The sequence below is a fragment of the Talpa occidentalis genome, unplaced genomic scaffold (genome assembly GCF_014898055.3).
Source record: "Talpa occidentalis isolate TD23 unplaced genomic scaffold, MPIMG_talOcc4v2.1 talOcc4.4, whole genome shotgun sequence".
NCBI classification, from domain to species: domain Eukaryota; kingdom Metazoa; phylum Chordata; class Mammalia; order Eulipotyphla; family Talpidae; genus Talpa; species Talpa occidentalis.
Genome location: NW_023604295.1, coordinates 53,193,313 through 53,214,193, shown reverse-complemented (window position 1 = coordinate 53,214,193; position 20,881 = coordinate 53,193,313). Strand labels below are relative to the sequence as shown.

General features: G+C 37.6%; 1 protein-coding gene and 1 pseudogene across 1 annotated transcript in view; both read left to right on the top strand.

The window, feature by feature from the left end:
* The window catches only part of CD96 (CD96 molecule), a 65,828-nt gene extending 51,636 nt beyond the window's left edge, over nucleotides 1-14,192 (top strand). Inside the window, exons 9-14 of the mRNA XM_054701148.1 lie at nucleotides 2,375-2,443; nucleotides 2,905-2,976; nucleotides 9,136-9,198; nucleotides 10,104-10,199; nucleotides 11,573-11,693; nucleotides 13,816-14,192. Coding sequence (XP_054557123.1) covers nucleotides 2,375-2,443; nucleotides 2,905-2,976; nucleotides 9,136-9,198; nucleotides 10,104-10,199; nucleotides 11,573-11,693; nucleotides 13,816-13,921 — 527 coding nt within the window. The 3' untranslated portion in view covers nucleotides 13,922-14,192. The remainder of the gene's footprint in view (nucleotides 1-2,374; nucleotides 2,444-2,904; nucleotides 2,977-9,135; nucleotides 9,199-10,103; nucleotides 10,200-11,572; nucleotides 11,694-13,815) is intronic.
* Nucleotides 14,193-16,896: 2,704 nt separating this feature from the next.
* Nucleotides 16,897-20,881, top strand: LOC119258127 (spermine synthase-like; annotated as a pseudogene).

Here is a 20,881-nt window from a genome sequence, read left to right as displayed (position 1 = left end):
GCATCTTATAAGGATCAGTTGAATGTCCTACGTGGAGTCTTGGGGACATAGCTCCTTTCTGTCCTCATCCCTTTACTTTGCATAGAATGCTGCCAACATTTTGAACTGACCAGTTCGGCCCACCTTTTCTGTTCACAGTGCTGGAACAGCACTTCTTGTTTCTCTCTTTTTTCTTCTTCCCCATGCTTACTTGTCTTACTAATTTCTACCCTCCCTCCGGCTTAGCTGATATGTCACTTTCTCTTGAAAGCCATCCCTGACCTCCCATACCTTGGCTAATCTTTCTTCCTCTGGAATCTGCAGTCCCACCTCAGCTCTTATCAACTTGTAGTGTGATTATGCTTTTACTGTCTGCAAGGGAGGAGAAGCAGAATTTTTTAACAACAGATTCCAGAATTTCATTTTGTCCACTTATACTTGATATAAGCTCATTTATCCTTTTGGAATGCGACGACAAGGGCCAAGCCACTGGCTGGCGGCTGTGTTCCGCAACCATGAAAGAACCAGGCTGCATGATCCCTGCCACCTTTAAGCGGTGACTTCTGAGTCACCCTGCATCATATCTGGATGGCACATGAGGAAAAATCATGAAAGATCCCATGTAAGAGGTTTTATAGGCCAGGCTTTGAAATGACAACCTTCACCCCAACTCTCTTTCCCTCAGCCAGAACTCAGTACATGGCCACACCTACCTGCAGAGGAGGCTAGGAAATACACATTATCAGAACCAGAAAGAAGAGACTGGGTACACATGGGTGATTTTTAATGATGTACACCTGAAACTTATATAATGTTACAGTGCAGTGTTAGTTTATTTTTTAAAATGAATACCAAAAGTAAAAAAATGCAATAAAATAGAGCCAGTAAATCATAAAAATAAGAAGAGTGGATTAGTGATCTGAACTTTATTCTTTGAACTTTATTCATTCATAAAACTTTATTTTATCATTGAACTTTTTTCTTACTAAACTGTATATTCCATGAGGGCAAGGGCTTAATATCTTTCTCTTAATGTCATCTCGGTATTTGTCACATACATGAAGCTGTGTGTATAGTGTCTGTAAAACACTGCCCTGATGCTGGCTTCCCATTTCATTCCTCATATAGTAGCATCTGAGGCAGCCTCTAACACATTGGCCCATGGCTGACTATACTCACAGAGTTGGGAATAGCAAGTCTTTGGTGTTCATTGGCAGGTTGTATTGAAAAATAATTGCTGTTGATCATCTCTGTTTGTGAGCTATTTATATATGCATAAGCTGCAATGCTAGTTTATTTACTCTCCACCTATATTTTTTCAGAGATTTGATTACCCATGCTTTCTATTTAAGGTATGCCTTTCTCCAGATTTAAGGTACTTGGGAAGCAGAGGTGCCATTCAGTAGTAGCTTAAACTTAAAGATGAATGAGCATATTGGCTGTCATATTGTGTGACTATTGTTGAAGTTCTGGTATATGTAGTACAGTGTTCTCTTCATAAAGAATAGAGAGAAATTTCTCTTAAAAATTGACTGCTGTTTCACTATTCATCAGTAACATAAGATATATTCTTTATTTCTTAACATTGTTACTAGAAAGTTCTGTCCAAATATGGGGTCATATCTATCAAGAGTACACAACATTAAGAAGTGAATTTGATGTAATATCCCCACTCAGGTTACAATAGAACTCAACATGCTTTTTCTAACTTTTTTCCTTGCCCTTATTTTTTCTTTCTATCTACTTCATTTATCTCCTTGTATTGCATATTTATGTAAGTCACCTTCAAAATAATTTAGAACAAAGGAGAAATACACATACATAAAATATATCAAGAATTTGTCTTCCTAAGAGATATAAACATGTTTTCAGTGGTGTATGATTACGTATTTTCTCCATCTCAATCTACCTTGTTTCATTCCCAGAAATACTTTCAAGCAAATATAAACTAGTCTTTTATTTGAAGGGGAAAAAAAAGAGAAGAAGAGAATGGGAAGTGGTGTATTATAAAGATGGAGGTGACTCTGAAACTTAGAATTGAAGTAAATATGAAAACATATTTAGTATAGCAAGAGATTGTATAAAATTGGAATATTCATTGCAAGATAATGAAAAATGTATTTTGAAAGTGTAAATAAAACACATTTGGAGTTAGGAAAACTTGGTTACTATGAAATAAATAGTATTGAATATTGAACATGTAACCATAAATATATACCTTTTGGACTCAGCTCCATCATTTATAAAATGAAACCATTAGATTATTTATTCACTAATTTTCTTTCCAACTCTAGTATTCTATGCTCCGCATGCCACCATTGTTAAGAGTAGTGGCATGGTTAGACATGCAGATGTAAACACCTGTAATAATTTGGGAATTATGTTTCCAAAATAGAATATCCAGCTACATCTTCAATAAGCTTTACAGACATGAGTTCATCAACTCCAGAAGCCACCCGTCAAAGTGAGTATGGGAGGTTTTCTTCTTATAACTCAAAGGGACAACACTCTCATAAGTTTAAGTTAACTACAATAATCATGAGATTTGTGGAAAGGAATGTATTTTTTTTATTTAATGTTGATAATTTAGTTTTTAGTTTCTCTGTAGCAACTGTAATCTGATGACTATATATTGATATGACAATCACCACAGTCTTAGAAACAAGAGTATTTTACCTTTCATTTGTCATGGGACATTAAGTGATCTGAATTGTTGACAAAACAGAAAAAGAAAACTAAGTAGTGACATGTTGGCATAAAATAACTAGCAAACTTTTGCTTAATATGCCACCTAGGGTTATGAAGAGAAACCTGTTTTCAACTTCAGATTTCCCCAAAGTCACATAGATTAAAAATTTAGCACATCAAAGTAAAGTTAAATTACAGCTTAATAAAAAGGCTGAATCTGAAAAATTCGCCTTTCAGCCAGCAATTCCAGTGTGACTACCCAAGATTTCAACTACTCCTGGACCTCCACTGGGAAAGATGCCAAAAACTGTAAGTATTATTGACTCCCTTAGTATCTGCAGGCCTCATTTTTTCACCCAATACATCTGTTGAACAACTGCTATGTGCTTTGTTCATAATCACATTAAAAAATAATTACAAAGCACCTGTCATATTTAAAACATTGTTCTAGGGATTGGAGTTCTATCTATGAACAAACAGATTGAAGTTTTAAATTCTGGTGGAAAAGAAGCTGATAAATAGTGGTAAGTGAAATGGAAAAAAACAAAGCAGTAAAGAGAGAAAATGAAAATCAAGAGCAAGAGTGGATTACCATGTTAAATGAGGTGGGCTTGAAAGGCCTTAATGAAGAAGGTGATGTCTCAGTAAAGATAAAACTGATGGTGATAGGACAAGCAATGAGTAGCACATGAGTAGCAAGCTGGCCAAAATATGTATGTCACTGATAAATGCAGAGGGAGCCCAGTGTGAGGTCCAGAAATGGTCTGTTATTTTTAATCTAGCTAAGTAGCAGCAGCATCTACTGATGCATCTTTGGCAGACATGAACAGAATCTAAACAGGAAATACACTGACCTCAGTGGTATAAGATAAAGAAAATATGGTGGGGAAGTGGCAAGGAATTGTGGTTGAAACAATAAGAAGAGAAGAACTTGGATGCTGCAGGTATAAAAACTCTGAATCTCTTTGTTATGAAGAGTAAATGTCTGCCACTTTTGAAAAGCATTTAAGTTAGCTACTTCAAACCTCTCAAAGCCTTCTATGTCCACAGGCTCAGTCATTTCACTGTTGGAAACTTCTTGGGAAATAAATCAAAGAGCAAAAGGAGCATGTATAATATAATATTGTTTTGTAGCATTATTTAATCTCTTTTATAGATCTTGGGTTCACAGACTCGGATTAATCCTAATCTTTAATTCATGACACATTTTCATTATTAATTTGTGCATGACCTTCTATAATGTTATGTATTTTTAACAAATATTTTATGCAACTATTTTTTACAAATACTCTTACAAATTACTTTTAACAAATATATCAGTAATAGAAGCCTGTGAATAGACTAGAATAGAATAGAATAGAACAGAATAGAATACAAATATATCAGTAATAGAAGCCTGTGAACTCAATGCCCAAATATAAGACAGAAGAGGCAGTATCAGAAATGAGGGCACACAGAGATCCACAGGTAAGTAGGACTTTGAGATATGTCGAAGTCCACAAGGAAAATGGCAGTGAAAAGAAGAGACTGGTTAGCAAATACATCTAGGAACTTCAATTATCTATAAGAAAAAAAAGCATTAAAACATCACTACCATGTATATTACTCAAAAATGGCCTTGTTATTGTTTGTGTGTTTGTGACAAATAACAGACCATTTCTGGACCTCACACTGGGCTCTCTCTGTTTCTGATGTTTGTGTCAAAAGCAAAATATCAAACATAAAGAAATAAGTATGTTGTTGGTGATCATGATGTAAAAGCTCAAATTAAAATGCTGTAACTGAAACATATAATGTTATAAACCAGTGTTGCCTCAATAAAATTTTACTCTTAAAAGGTGCCTCTTAACTTATGCAAGTATAGACTTGGTCTTTTTAATAGATTTCATAATGAAATCCTTCATTGTAATCCTTCACATTTTCTGTCCTTCTCTACTTGAAATCTTCAAATATCTTTATCCTTAGATCTCTCATTATCACTATTACCATACAAATAGCCTTATGAATTATAAAATCTAGGAAGGACTCTAAAACCCAGCAATTTTTCCCCGGTAGTAAAAGCCCACCTTACTTATACAAGGATAAGTTCTTGTTAACTACTTGTCACTTTTCATCCATAATTCTCTGCAGTGAGTTACTATATTTATAATCATTTACAAAAACACGTAGGAGCCAACCAGTTAATACTGATTGCTCACTCCAAAACTGTTTTTGAAACATGTTTTTACTTGCTGGATTGGACTAAAATGTGACATCCAGTATTAGATGGTGCATTTGGCAAGATACATGACAGGCATTGGTAATGGGACTTCTTTTTCTTCCAGTATGTTTATTTCAGTGGATTTATGTAATGTTCAGAGTCAGAAAAAAGACTGATAGTGGATGGCTTTCTGATGAAATAAGCCCACTGAAAATGTTTCTAGTGACCTTGCTATTTGTAAACATGTTCTATGTAATATTTGCTTCTCCATGCATTTTGTCTTGCTCATAAATATTTGATGTCACTAGAAGGTTCTGAGTACATTGCATATATACTAAATTTATAAATATATGTTTTAATATATTCTTTTTGTTGATGGTTTTTAATGAGAAAAGTTACCATGGATTTAAGATTATGGGACTCTAATCCTTTTGTAACTTCTAAATTTCCTATAATTTAGAATAGAAAGGCATATTTTACTTTAGCATTTATGAAATGGGAATACCAAATATGACCATGCAAATACCCAAATGTAAAAAGGTTAATAACATGTTGGGATATATTTTTATCCTGACACTGGTGATCAGGCCATGAGGCAGAAAACTGAAGCTTAATATTTTTGTCTTTCCCGTTTTCCTTACCATCCATCTTGTTCAGAGAGCCTAAAGCCACAATGAAATCAGTCTAAGGTAGACAAGCAGAAAAATGATATGAATCTCCATTTGTCCACTTACCAAAATCAGCAAGCTCTCTGTCACCACACATATATACGCACACATCTGGCTCTCCAGGTACCCCTTATTGACCTTACATTGGGGTCTTCACTCTGTTCTTTGTCAATGCATTCCTTCTGCTTTGAAATTTACATATTCTACTTAAATCCTGCAAATGCATTTATTGTGTTACAGTTCCTGGCTGATTCTTCTCAGGTTCTAGGTAGCTGAGCCTAATAATTCCATAACACCCCTTCTACTTTCCATAGGCAGATGTGATGTAAAAGTTAGAGTTGAGGAGTTGATGGGCAATTGCAGAGGCAAGACCTGCAGCAATGGTGGGCCCTGCTTCTATTTCAGGTTACATGATAATCCTGTAGTCCCCCTGTTCTCTGCTGGCTGGGAGGCTCATTCTCTAAAATCACCTCTCTTGACCTCAGTTTCTAAAATCTTACATGTCTTATATCACCTCTCATTCCATTTTCCTAAGCAGTGGTCTAAAGCACTATCCACTCATTCTCCTGGTTAAGTTAGTTTCAAATTAAACATTTAAATTTACTTCAGTTTAAAATTCTATCTTCTTTTAAAAAAATTTCAATTTCTGGGGGCTGATGGGTTGCTCCACAGCAAGCATACAAGCTCTGCACTTCCAAAGCTCATTAGTGCTGTCTTCTTCTCATGGTCAGGAAGGGTATGAGAGGCCCACCTATGGAGTTGGTGGTTGTAGCAAGAATGGACATGATAGTACCAGCTTATGCATCCTGCTGGAAGTGGTGGTGCTGGCCCACTGCATACTCACGAAGAGGAAGATGGGTCCAGAAGACCAGATTGTTGAGACCCCTTTATCCAAACCCTGCCATCTATGCTGTTGTTCTAGGGCTCAGAGTGCCTTAAAGAAGACTGGACAACCAGGAAAATATTGTAATACAAAATAATGATAGAATTCCAGAGAAGTTCAGCTTGCTGAATCGTAAAAGAATAATGAACTTTATCTGGTTTTTTTTTTTTGGTTTTTTTTTTTTTTTTTTTTTTTTTTTTTTTTTTTTTTTTTTTGTGGGACCCTCTCCAGCGGCTAGGGAACGAACCGGCACTGCAGAGGCTGTGGGCAGCCTGGCAGCCCAGCGCTCAACCGCTGTGCCACCAGGGGAGACCCTATCTGTGCTTTTATCAAAAGAATAGCTGTTAAACTTCAGATATTGAAACTTTGATATGACACTCAATGTATTTATCTACAAAAGGACATGATGCCTAAAATGTGACAGTATTATTGATACCTGTAAACTGGCTACATATGAATGTCAGAAAATGTCATTGCAACAAAAGGCAAAAAATGCTTTTCTATTGAAATGGTTCCTGTTTTTACCATAGGAGAGAAGAACACTTTTTGGTAGAAAGTTAAGCTAAGTCACAGTTTTCTTGCTGAATAAACTTTTCCAAAAGATAAATTTAAAGAAATAGTGGGAGAATCTGATATTTTGCTCAAGAAAGGATATAACACTTTATTTGAGAAACTCCAAATAGCACAGTGCCTTGTGTTCATTCATATTTTCACAATGGTAATTTACTAGACGACATTATCCTTCAAGTTGGTGTTTATCATCCACATGACAAAGTATTTTCATTCATGGATATTGATGAAAATGGTTCCTCAAAGGACTTAAAGGAGATTAAACATGATGATGCCTTGAAAACCACAGAATATTACAATCAATTAAAAAGACAATAGCAACATAATTGCACTGAGAGACTCTCAAGAGACTTAAGAGTGGCAGATGGATTAGCCAACATGGAATTCATGCTGAAAATTGGCTATCTAAATTATAGATAGTCTTGTTTTAGTGCAAGATAAATTATTGGAGGTAGCCAACTATATCTTACTGAAGAGTCTATATAAACAAACACTTTCAGAAAAGAAGGTTCTCCTGTGAGAACAACTGATACAACTGCCCATATTTTCATCTTGCTGGAAGACTTTTACTTCAAATATTATTGGACTTGAAGTTTTTCCTCTACATTGGTTAATTAATTCCAGACATGTTGAATTGATGAACTGGAAACTCTTTTCTCCACCTCTCTTAACATGCTTCCCACTGTGTATTTCTAACAGTTTAAAATAATTTTTTAAGCTAAAACTAGAAAAATAACTCCCTACTTCTCTGAAATAGATTTTGTCATTTAATTTTATCACACGTTTTTTAGGAGTTTTCTTATACTACAAGTTCCTAGAAGTATAACACAAGTTTTATGAAGTGGTCAAACAGTTTGCATGATTTTAAATATTATATTTTTGTAATTAGAGTGGATCATGTTGATGGTATTACCACCTTCTATAATTGTGTTATGTTTAGTTATTCTCTTTTAGGAAAATCAATACTGATCAGAAAAGGTTGGCACTTTGTATTTGGTGAAAAAACTGTTGTTATCCACGTGTAACCAACCATTATAAAATGCTTTATATTGACTTGCTGATAATAAGCAACCCTTACTCTTGTATGAAATAAGTGGAAATAACTATAGCAGACTGCCCTGTTAATAATCTCTAGAAAATGTTGACTTAACACTTCTTCTGAAGGGCCTGATACCCTGCGTTTTCTGTAGCTGCAATTATCATTCACATCTAAGGAGAAATCAAGAAAGGGGAGAGCTAAAGGGGGGGGGTTAATGTTTGTTTTGGTTTATTTTGGGTTTGCTTTTATTTGGTTTTGGTTTATTTTGGCCTTAATGCCAAAGAACACAGTTAACTGGGAAAAAAACCACATATGCTAATGTTTTAAATAAATGAGCATAATGCCTGTCTAATGATTGCAACCATGTACTGCTGCAGCTATTTCACTTTACATTACATTATAGACCTGTTATCAAATAGAGATATGTGGAGCCTGCCAAGAAGTGGGTCTTTCTTGCCAGGGATAGGGCACTAAACAAAATGAGTCAATAAAGCTGTTTCAAAAGCCATATGTGCTGTCTGCATTCGCTCCCATCCACTCAAGGGTAAGGTTTGCCTTTAAATGCTTCAAAGGGGCTCACCCAGATGCTCTTCAGGCCTATGGCCATAGTGTCCTGATAATGCACTGTTAACACAGTTAAGTTTTTATAGTAAAACAAAATGTCATCTGCACTACAAACTATTTTGTTCCTTGGTGAACATTCTATCAAGGTTTTAGAGTCTTACTGGAGTCTTTCTTAACTAAAGTACACCATAACACATCTGGGTTTCATTTTCTTTTATTTTTAGAAGATAGAATAGACATTTGTACAGTCACACCACTCTCTGACCTGGAGGAACCTCTTCTGGAGATTTTCTTACATTTCTTCTTCCTGCTTCTAAGTCACAGTGATTGGGATATCCCTTATTAGAGACACCGGGGTCACAGCATTCTCTCAACTCACACTTTATTTGGGGACATTCTAATGTGTATACAGACTATGTCAATAATCTTATTTGAAGTATTCCTTGATACCATGTTTTCATAATTATTAGTTTCAATTAAAGGTCAAGAAGGGACAATGAAAGTCTTAAAATATTGATGTTTTAGTATTTTCTTCTTTATGCAGCTTCATGGATGCCCAGTGAAACATACAGTTCACACTCCTCAAGTGCAGGCCTGACACTTCATGGTGAGTACTTGGGGAAGACTTAGGGTTAGGGAAGGTAGTGGTTTCTTTATCTGGGCACAAGTGGAAAAGCAAGAACTAATAGGAAGCCAATTCCAGAGAGGAATTTAAGACTGCATCTTGATGATAAAAAAAAACAAGTGATGATGAAAATGACAATGAATGAAATAAAAATTCTTTCTGGTCACTCAAAGAAGTCAGGGACCAAGTCATAGATTTCTCTGTTTTGTATCAAAATAAAAATTTATATCATAACATTTTTGCCAATTAAGTCTATAAAAATTCATTTGAGAAAATGTACTTTCACTTCTCTAAAATGTTGGAGTTAAAATGTCATATCCCACCATCTTACCATTATAGAGTCTTGGTGGTGAGTGGTGACTATACTTTTGGTGTAGGGGTTGTGGTAAGAAAGTGTACTTTTCATCAGAAAATGAAATGATTAGTAAGCGTGGATTTATCTACTCCAACATGGCCAAAGACTTTTTGTTGACCTTATCAAATACATTAAGGTGTAAAAGAATCAGTATTTTGAGTGGCTGGATCTTTGGTAATCTGGAAAAACAGGAATAGGGCCTCATCTTTCCATTACCCCAACTTAAGATATTCTTCCATATCCATTTAAGTATCTCATGGAGATTCTTTAGCACATATTGTTTAGTCGTACATGTTAAATGTCTTCTCTTTGATTCCTCAAACCAATAGTAAATTTCACTCCCCTAGTAACTGCAAGATGCCAGAATCCTAAATTGTCCATAGTAAATTTTACACATAGTATTTTAGAAGCATTTAGGCCATTCAAACTGAACTCTCCCCAGTAACAAGTGAAATCCAATCATGATTTGATTCCATTTGTCATGGTCTAGATGGCTGGTGGATCTGTTCAGATATCCCCTTTATGTCCCTAGGTGATGTCCTCACCAGTACAACCAGAAAATTTTCACAAGTTCCCACAAGTGCCAGTGTATCTACTATAAAAAATAACAGCAACAACGCCATGTCTGGTGAGTCATTTACCATATTTGGGGGTAGGGTTTTGTTCACTCAACAAATATTTATTGAGTGTCTACCATTTGACAAGTACTGTGGCAGTTTTGGATATACGATGCAAACACTAGTCTCCTAAGATTCTAATAGTAAGTAAATAATCATAAAATTAAATTTAGTTATGGCAAATGCTAGGCAAATTTAGTTATGGCAAATGCAAGGTGTTATCAGAGTCTATCAGAATGACATGATTTTAGTTGAGGACAAGAAAAACCCTCTCTGAGGATAAATTTAATTTAAAATTTAAACCATGAAGAATTACAGGTGAAAAGCAATAGGAAACTTTTAGGTGCTGTGAAAATACAGTCTGAGGTATGAGATTGTTGAAACATAAATTAACTGATAAAATGTTGTTAATGCAAAACACAATCCTTTTTTTAAATCATAAGGCAAAGGATTTTATAAAATTAGGATCTTCCTAATACAGATAATGATTATAAATTCAGAGGCATGCTCAACTCTGACTTCAGTGATAACTCCCTTGACTGGTGAAGTCTCAGTTGATTTTATCTTGAAAGTCACACAGTTTTCAGGTCATTGGTGCATCATCCTGCATACAGTTTGAGCATAGAACTGAAAACTGGGGCCCTATCAATATTTTTAAGACCCTGATACCTTAAAGAACTGCTTAATTCAGTGACTGGGCAAGACTGGAACTCTCTTGCTCCACTACGTCATTCCTGAAGTCAGTGGACACGTTTTCTATATTTGTTTGGGAGACAATTTATAAGCATTGATATAAGACCTATTGAAAACCCCTTGTTCTTTCATTTCTCTAAAATGTTGGAGTTAAAATGTCATATATCCCATCATCTTATCAGTATAGAGTCTTGGTGGTGGGTGGTGACTATACATTTGGTGCAGGGGTTGTGGTGAGAAAGTATATTGCTATTACCTATACAGTGTTGTAAAGTAATGTTACCTCAATAAAAGAAGAAAAAGGAAAGGAGAAAAAAGCAAATAAGAAAATCCAAAATCAGACCTTTATTTTACATGTGAAGTTTTCTTTACTGAGTAAATTTGGAATATAAATCACAGTTTATCACATTTGTTCATTAGCTGTTACAAGTAACTTTTCATTTGGGCACATCTGCCAGGGATTGCTGAAAACCTTGGGAAAATGAAAAAAAAAACTAAATATCATTTATGGAACATTTTAACATAAAAACAATCAGTTGCATAAATGTAAACACAGAAATGAGAACAAGGCACTTACATGATCCCAGAGAACAACTGACATCAATGATGCTTCATGTTCCAAGCAGGAGAAATAGTTCAATTAGTCTATTTTCCAGTTGCCAATGTTTTTCTCTCTTTATGCCCCTTTCAGGTACAAAAGATACAAAAACAGATGGAATGCCCTGGTCAGTGATTGTAGCCGTGTTACTCTTTTTCTGCATGTTACTGTTTGGTCTTGCAGTGAGGAAATGCTATCAATATCAAAAAGAAATGTAAGTATAATACTAAGATATGTGGGAACAGGCACTTTTACTCAACACTTAAATATTATTCCTGTATGGGGTTCCTCTTACAGTTACCTGAGGAAGTAAGGCTCAGAGAAGCTATGAAGCTTGCCCTGTGCTACACAGTTGGGATCAGTGCACAACTTCTGACGTGGTCTCCCCCTGTGTCTGTTCAGACAATAACACATTAGATGGGATAGTCAGTGGGCATGAAATGAGAAGTAAGCCTCAACTCCCCCCCCCCATCTGAAACTGATTTTTCTTTTAAACTTTGTTATTTTTTTCACTGTCATGCATCTCTGAACTGCCTGGACCCAGCCAGGTCTGGATGCTCAAGTGTGAAATTGAGTAAGAAAGGTAATTTTCAAAAATTTCCAGCTGCTTATCAGCCGAATGGACTTTTACTGTCATTTTACCTTTTCCTCCAAGGTGAAAAGAAAAAATTAGTGGCTTACCCCCTTTTTGTCTCATTGAAATATTTTCCAAAATTCTTCTCCCTCTGTTCAGCATGTTGAAATGGCTCAGAAAGTTAAGCCTCACATTTCTGACTCATATCTAGTTGGATCAGACCCTGATTAGAGGAGACCCTTATAACATATAAAGCTGATCTTCTCTGTCTCTTACTATTACTATCTAATATGACATTGACCATCGCGCAATACCTTCTCTTTTTCTCAGCTTATCCTTGAAGACTCTATAACCACATACAGAGAGGGTTTTAGAGTAAATAAAACAATAACCCAGTACTCAGAAACTCTGGGTTCTTGTCTAAAGACATTATTTTGGTTACCACATAACTTTAGGAAATTCTTAATTCCCTGAAAAATAAAAAAGGGCAAATTTTCTAGAATATTTCTAACTTTTGACATTATATTTCCATTAAAATGTAAGAAATCCTCCTCTTTTTTTGCTTTTTTAAATTTATTTTTTTAATATATTTTTTACATCATTGTTCATTTTTAAACAATGTTTGCTTCCCCTGCCCCCAGGTGTAGTCCCCATAGAATTTCCTTCACCCCCCCCAAAAAAAAATCTATGTATAAGAAAGCCAGGTAATAGGCATTATGGATTTTTTTAATATTAAAATAATAAAATGGGACTCTGAAATTATGAATTGTTTTGTTTTGAATTCAAATATCAGTGCTATGTTAAGATGAAGAACAGTTTCTCTGTATCTTTCTATATATCATCTATCTCTTTCTCTCTCTGGAGAAATTAAGGTGCTATGGATTAGCAGACAGGGTTGGAGGTGATTGTGTCTCCGGACTAGATGTGCTCACAGATATATTTGCTTTCTGATAGCAAGAGAGCTGGCGCACTTGCACAGCTGAATCTCACACTCACCTGTGTGCTTAATGCATTTCAAAGAGATGTGTGATGCTAACAGGGTCCTGTACTTTGTACAAAGGTGGTTTTAGGAATGTGCACTGAGTCTAACGGAAGGGATTCTAACATGATCCATCCAGTAACAGGGATTCAGAAGATCTTTACCTTTACCCATCTCCCATTCAGAAGATCTTTACCTCCCATGTCCCCACAGTGCACAGTGGGAGATAGTGGGTAGGCAGGGAGAAGGCTATTTAAAAATTTTAAGAAGATTTTAAAGCCTTAAGTCTTTATTCCCAGAATTTTGAAAGAAATATTTGAACTCACATAAGAGAAACACTTCTTGGATTAGAAGGCAGTTGCTATGAAGAATATAGGTTCTGATTAAAAGACTTGAGAACCAGAGTTCTTTTGAGCAAGTGGATTAAAAACTGAGTGTCAGTTATCTACAGAGTAATACCCAATTTGTAGATACAAATGGCATATAATGTAAGCCTCATTTTCTGATTTATATCCATCTGGATCAGACCATGGTTATGTTATCATAAAAATGCTTTGCAAACTGTAGAATACCACATAAATATTAATTAATGCTATTACCATGATGTTCAAATGACTGATAGGACTAACAAGCAAAAATTTATTTTGGAAAATTTCTGAGAGAACTTATGGCACATGTCTCTTTCTCTTCTCTACTTCAAAAAATGTATAAGATTACTTTAAAATTATCCTTCATCCATTGCCTCACTTTCTTAATACTGAATGAGAAATGTTTTGTTCCTAGCATGGAGAGACCCCCACCTTTCAAGCCACCTCCACCTCCCATCAAGTACACTTGCTTTCAAGAGCCCATTGGAAGTGATCTGCCTTGTCACGGGATGGAAGTCTAGTCCCCTGGGACTCTGCCACACAGCAAAACTCTGCTATAATCCTAGGGAGAAGATATATATTGTGCTTTGTGACTGGGCAAGCCTCTTTTGCAGCTGAAATGGATGTCTGAAGGAAATGACTTGCTTTCCCAGCAACTCACCCTCTCATCTGCATGAAACTTGAAAGAGAAGCAAGAGTAAGAGGCTATGTCATGCTTGTACCCCATGCAATCTGTAGGGATTTTCTTGTTTATGTAAGAAGTGCAAAGCAGGCTGCTGTTGTTAAAAAATGCTTGCCATATTTTTATTTTTCATTTTAATTCTCTGAACAAGAACAATGGTTTCAAGCATATGTACATGCCAGCTCTTCTCTCTGGACCAACATTCTAAACTATTTGCCAAAATTATGATAATGTCTCAGGCTTGTTGTATGCACTAGGAAAATTATAAAAAGAATATGGAAAATTCTAGCAAGTGTTCCAAACTCTAGCAAAGAGTTTCCAAAGGGAAAGTGCTACTAATCTTTGTACTGAAAAACTATTGTTTGTTTTTACTGAAAGAGAACAGAATGCTTTGCATGAGAACTCCAGTTCCAGGCCCCCTTCACCCTTATTTCCATCATGTTCAGTCTGGGTTTTTGCCCTGTAGGGTGAGGAAGGCTCAAAAGTGGTGTGTAGCCAACAACCAAGTAGCTTAGCAAACATAATACCCACAAATCTAAAATTATATGAGGTAAGATTCACCTCATTCTTACTCTGTGTGTGTGTGGTGTGCGTGTATGTGTGTATGTGTTAGAGAGCAAGAGAAAAGTGCACAGAATGCCTAACACCAATCCAATTCATTTAATTCTCAGTATTCTCTTTTTAGAGAGGACTTTCCTGTTCGTTCAGTCTACCTGTTTTGATCTGTCTTAAAACAAATAAAAAACTTCAAGTCACGCTGGCATTGATGAATTAATCCAACTCTTACCAATCTTTTACAGAACAGTTGCAACAGGAGCTATTATATTGGAGAAGGAACCTAGTCAGTCAGACCTGCTCTGTATTCTGCAGGAGTTAATGAGTGAATATATGACCGATTCCTCTGGTCTCCTAAACCTCCTCACACACCCCTGTGCTAGGAGAGATAGGCAAATTCTCCATGGACTTTAGTCTCCAAAGGAACATTTAGTTCATTTGCAGTATACTCATCCCTGATCTCACATGAGAAAAACTTGGAGAGTTTTTGTGTTTTTTTTTTTTTTTTTTTATAGAGGCATGTTATTTATTTATTTATTTGTTTGTTCTGTTTATACAAGCACTGGGTACAGTCAGAAGCGCGGGAGGGTGAGAGAATTCACCAGAGGCAGAGTGGGGAGCAGAGCAGGCAGAAGGACCGAAGTACACTGCTGAGGGGAGCAGCGGGCGGCAGGAGAGGTCTGCGTGCCATGTGGGACCCTCCTCCGGGGGCCGGGGAGCAGCCGGGGATCGAACTGGTGCTGCAGAGGCCGCGGGCAGCTTCGCAACCCAGCGCTCAACCACTGCGCCACCGGGGAGGCCCGAGTTTTTGTGTTTTAAACACCGTGACTATCCCACTCCATGTCAATGAAATCAGAATTTCTGTGGAATAAGACACAGGCATCAGACTCCTGGATGATTCAAGCCTTTAACCAAGATTGCGAACTGCTTGAACAGTTGAAGTCCCTTCTGATTGATCAGAATCTTGGAGCAGTGTTTAAATCTGGTGGTGGCTAGCCTCCATATGGCCCCTGTAATTTTTGCCTCCTGATAAACCTTTGTATAATCCTCTCCAACAATGAATAGAGTAGACTTGTATAGCTGGCCAGGAGAAGGGTAAGGCATACTTTTTACGCTTGGATCATCTTGACAGTGAGTGCCAGTCCTAGACCTGGTACAACCAATATCGACACAGAAAAAATGGCCAGAGAGTGAACCAAGTTCAGCTTGTAACTTCTGCCTTGATCTTTTTTGTATCACTCACACTGGGGGAGTCCTTCAGGTCACACTGGCATTGATGATCAAATAAATTTTGCATTATAGGTCTTTAAAATCCTTAAAATGTTTGACCAGGATGCACATTAGAGTTAATAAAGAGTTAGAGGTCCTGTGAAACTGACTTGTCCAAGGTCACATAATTATAAGTGCTCCAGCCAAAATGATGACCTAGCTCTTTGATTTTCAGTCCAGGGTGTGATCAATCTCCATTATAACATGATATTTAACTTTTTTTATATCTCTTTTTACTATAGACAAGAGATATTTTATGCTTGTTCAAGCAAAATTGATGTTTTTAATGTCCAGGTAATATATTCCAAAACATACTAACAGAAACAACAAAAAAAGTAGAAACAATTGACTATGGAACTGGGTTGACTAAGAAAATTTTTAAAAATAATAATTAGGAAATGAGAAGAGAAACTAGAGTATCGAGATCAGAAGCTGGGAAGAAAGCTTAGGGAAACTGATCAAGGCCAGAGATCATAATAAAAGGACATTGTCTTCAAGGGTCTGATCAGGGGGGATGGTTTTTGAAGGAAGACTTCTTGACACTCTCACAGGACAGTCACTTTGTTTTTTGTTGTTTTTTTTTTTTTTTAAGATTTATTTATGCACACAAGAACTGGGATACAGGCCAGAGGTGGGGGGGGGTGGAATGTGTGGGTGAGAGGATTCACCAGAGACAGAGTGGGGAGCAGAACAGGCAGACTGACTGAAACACACAGCTGAGGGGATCAGCGGGCGAGTCAGGAGAAGTCTGCTGCACCAAGTGGGCGGCTCCTAGGATGAGGATCGAACTCATGCTGCAGTGGCTGCGGATAGCTTCATAGTGCTGCATCTCAACCCTTTGTGCCACCAGGGAGGCCCCCAGGACAGTCACTTTGATTTGAACCTGAGGGTTGAATCTGCACAGACAGAAATTTTGTTCTCTAAGGGCCAACATACATAACCTGAGTTTTTGACAACAGTCATGACTATGTCAACCAGCAGAGACTGGAAATGGACAGTGAAAGGACCACTGTGGGGGATAAAGACATTTGCTGGCAGAAATGTGCTGATATTCCAGAAGAAACACATGGTGAGATGGTGAAAACAGGACATTTTATTTTCTACCTCCTGCAAAGGAGCTTTTTTCCCAGCATCTGTGATTATAAAACAAGGCTCCATGCTACATGCTGCCACTGGAAAAAAAGAACCAGAGAGCAGGAAAATGTGACCATAGGCAAGATCAGGGCCAAGGAATACTCTTGATATTATTCTTAAACCCCATCTTGTGTTTCTGTAATGGGTCTGGACATTTGTTGAGTGCAAATTAACAAATGAAGGAGAACAAACAACAGAATCTAATTTTTTTCCTTTTTATATATTTTTTAACATCATTGTTCATTTTTAAACAATGTTTGCTGGTTTCACTTACAGGAGGAATACAGGGGAACCAAACAAGACATCGGTGGGAAAAATAATGACAATACGAAACACAACACAACAAAAACAGACAATTATAAATCAGAGACATCCTGCAGGGGAGGAGGTGGGAGAGGGATCAGAGGGAGGGAGGAGCAGAGGAGACTGAGGTGATGGTGCACAGGTGCATGGGGGAAGGAAACTATGGGGACTACACCTGGTGGGGGGGGACAGAATATTTTTTTTCCCCAATCTGCATCTTTGTACCCTTTGAACCTCATTTACTTAGTTTCCTCATGTTTAAGTCTGTGAGCTGTGATTATAGGAGGGACACTGAGGAGACTAAAGGGGAAGGTTGAAAGCCCAAGATCACAACATTGGGAAGAGAACCTCGGTGGGGTCCACCCAGCTGTCCTTGGTAAGTGCCAGGAAAGTGTGTACATTTGCCCTGAGTTCTGTCAGACAATTCTCCGTTTATCACCAAAGTCATACAGACAGACAAAACTGATCATGTCATTCACTTTTATGCCACTCAGCTGTTATGAGAAAATACTCCAAAGCTCTGGGAAAGCAGGGGAGAGTGAAAGGAACAATAGCTACATGAACTGGGAAGAGAAATTGATGGTCGCGCAGAGAATCATGTACAAGAGTTAGCTCCTCATTCTTCACCTTCTATCTTCACGATATAAATCTGCTTAATTAAAGTTGAGTGAGGAAGAAGAACCAGGATTTAAGAATTCCACCTAAGAATTAACACAGTTCCACTCTTCTGGGTGACTGTGTTGCACAGGATCATTTTTACATAAAGTGGATTCAAAAGGACATGCTTTGATGCCTAATAGATTTGAATCTGACATAATTACAAATGGGAATTGATTTCTGAGTACCTCTTTTGGATGGCCAGTTTAGGGCTTATAAATTCCATGCTCAAGAGACTAATATTAAAAAAAATTAACAACCATTCCATGCCTTCAATGAGTATAGATTTTAATGAGATAGACAGACATTTAATCAAATAAATACTATATGGTGTGATACATAAGAAAACAAAAGGTATATATACATAAAATATACTATATAGTATGCATACTATAATTTATTGTACAACTATTGCTGCGACTATAACTATGCACATATGTATACCCAGATGCAAAGTAAGGAAAAAAATTAACTGCTTTAAAATAAAAGGATTTGAATGAAAAAGCTAAGTCAAAATGTAAGTGATGAACTAGGCAAAAATATTCACAACACATCATGGGCAAAATTTTACAAAGAACTTAAAATTAATAAAGAACTTACTTGAGGCTAAAAAAAAAAAAAACACCTCAAAATCCTGTGGAAAAATAGGTCAAAGATATAACAAGAGTCAAAGATCTGTTTATGGGGGTGGGGGGGTGAGTGGGATTTTTTTCTCTGTTCTCTGGATATTATTTAATTTGAAAGTTCAGAAGAAAATAAGTGAGGAATCATCTTGCAAAGTTCACTGTTTCTATTTCATTTCTGGGTTTTTCTGCCTTAGGTACTGGCTGGGATCCACCACAACTTCAATCAATTTTTCTTTCTTAAGGAAATTTAATAGAGTCCTTTGATTTTCCTAGAACTCCAGGGAAAACCTTTCTTCTCACCATTAAATTATTTCATATCAAAGGAGCCTAAGCTGTGTCTTTCCAGACTTCACCCAAGAGAGTCTTCATTTCCTCCTCAAACCCTTGGGCAGGGTTCATTGTTGACATCTTTGTAGAAACTATAGCAACAGCTCATGGTTCCTAGCAGTCCCTGGTGGGATCCCAGCCACAGGGCAGGAGTGGACACAGGTTTCTTACTGAGACCTTCCCAAGCAGGAGCCAGCAGCAGAGACTAAGCAGCCACTTTCCTTTCTCCTTCTAGACAGTTTTTATTCATTGCCCCAAATGTTTGGTACATGCTTGACCAATAGGTATTTGTTCAACACTCATTTAAAGACAGTCTCTATTTTACTGTTTGCCACTCTTGCTTTGGTATAATGTTCAAATCAATATTAGTGATGTTATTCCCAGTTAAGAAAATGCAAATTGGGGCATGACACCCTTCCCATCGCACGCCGCAGGACCCACCGTGCGGTCCCCAGTCTCCCGTGCCGCCTCCCCCAGGCATGTCCCAGGGCTTAGCTGCACTATGGCAGCAACACAGCACACAGCACACTCGACTTCAAGCTTGGCGCCAAAGCTGATGGGAGACCATTCCGAAAGGCCTCCAGTCCATTTTCCAGGAGCAGGGCATGACAGAGTCAGTGCACAGCTGGCAGGACCATGGCTACTTAGCAACCTACATAAACAAAAATGACAGCTTTGCCAACTTGAGAATATACCCACATGGATTGGTGTTACTGGACCTTCAGAGTCACGAGGGTGATGCGCAAGGCAAAGAAGTTGAGCCTTTTGAACAGAGTAGAAGAAAGAATGAAAGAACTGAGTCAGGACATAGCTGGCCAAGTGAAGCGATTGCCACCCAGAGATACTGGCCCACTGCTGATGGCCGCCTGGTTGAGTATGACATAGATGAAGTGGTGTATGATGAAGACTCGCCATATCAGAACATCAAAATCCTTCACTCAAAGCAATTTGGGAATATCCTCATCCTTAGTGGGCATGTCAATTTGGCAGAGAGTGATTTGGCATATACACGGGCCATCATGGGCAGTGGCAAAGAAGATTACACTGGCAAAGACGTTCTGATTCTGGGAGGTGGAGATGGGGGCATATTATGTGAAATAGTCAAACTGAAACCAGAGATGGTCACCATGGTAGAGATTGACCAAATGGTGATTGATGGATGTAAGAAATACATGTGAAAAACGTGTGGTGACGTCTTAGACAATCTTTTTTTTTTTAAATTTTTTTTTTAAGGAGAGAAAGTACATTGAACTTTATTTATTTATTTTTTAATTTTTATTTATTCATTTATTTTTTTATTTATGCAAGCACTGGGTACAGTCAGAAGCGCGGGAGGGTGAGAGAATTCACCGAGACAGAGCGGGGAGCAGAGCAGGCAGAAGGACCCAAGTACACTGCTGAGGGGAGCAGCGGGCGTCAGGAGAGGTCTGCGCACCATGCAGGACCCTCCTCCGGTGGTGGGGGAGCAGCCGGGGATTGAACCAGCGCTGCAGAGGCTGTGGGCAGCTTCACAACCCAGCACTCAATTGCTGCGCCACCGGGAAGGCCCTTAGACAATCTTAAAGGAGACTGCTATCAGGTTCTAATAGAAGACTGTATTCCAGTACTGAAGAGGTATGCCAAAGAAGGGAGGTAGTTTGACTATATGATTAATGATTTGACTGCTATTTCGATCTCCACATGTCAGAAGAATATTCCACATGGGAATTTCTCAGACTGATTCTTGACCTCTCAATGAAAGTACTGAACAGAATGGGAAATACTTTACACAGGGGAACTGTGTCAATTTGACTGAAACCCTGTCGCTCTATGAAGAACAGCTCGGACACCTGTATTGTCCTGTGGAATTCTCAAAGGAAACCGTCTGTGTCCCTTCATACTTAAAATTGTGGGTATTCTACACTGTTTGGAAGAAGGCTAAACCTTGA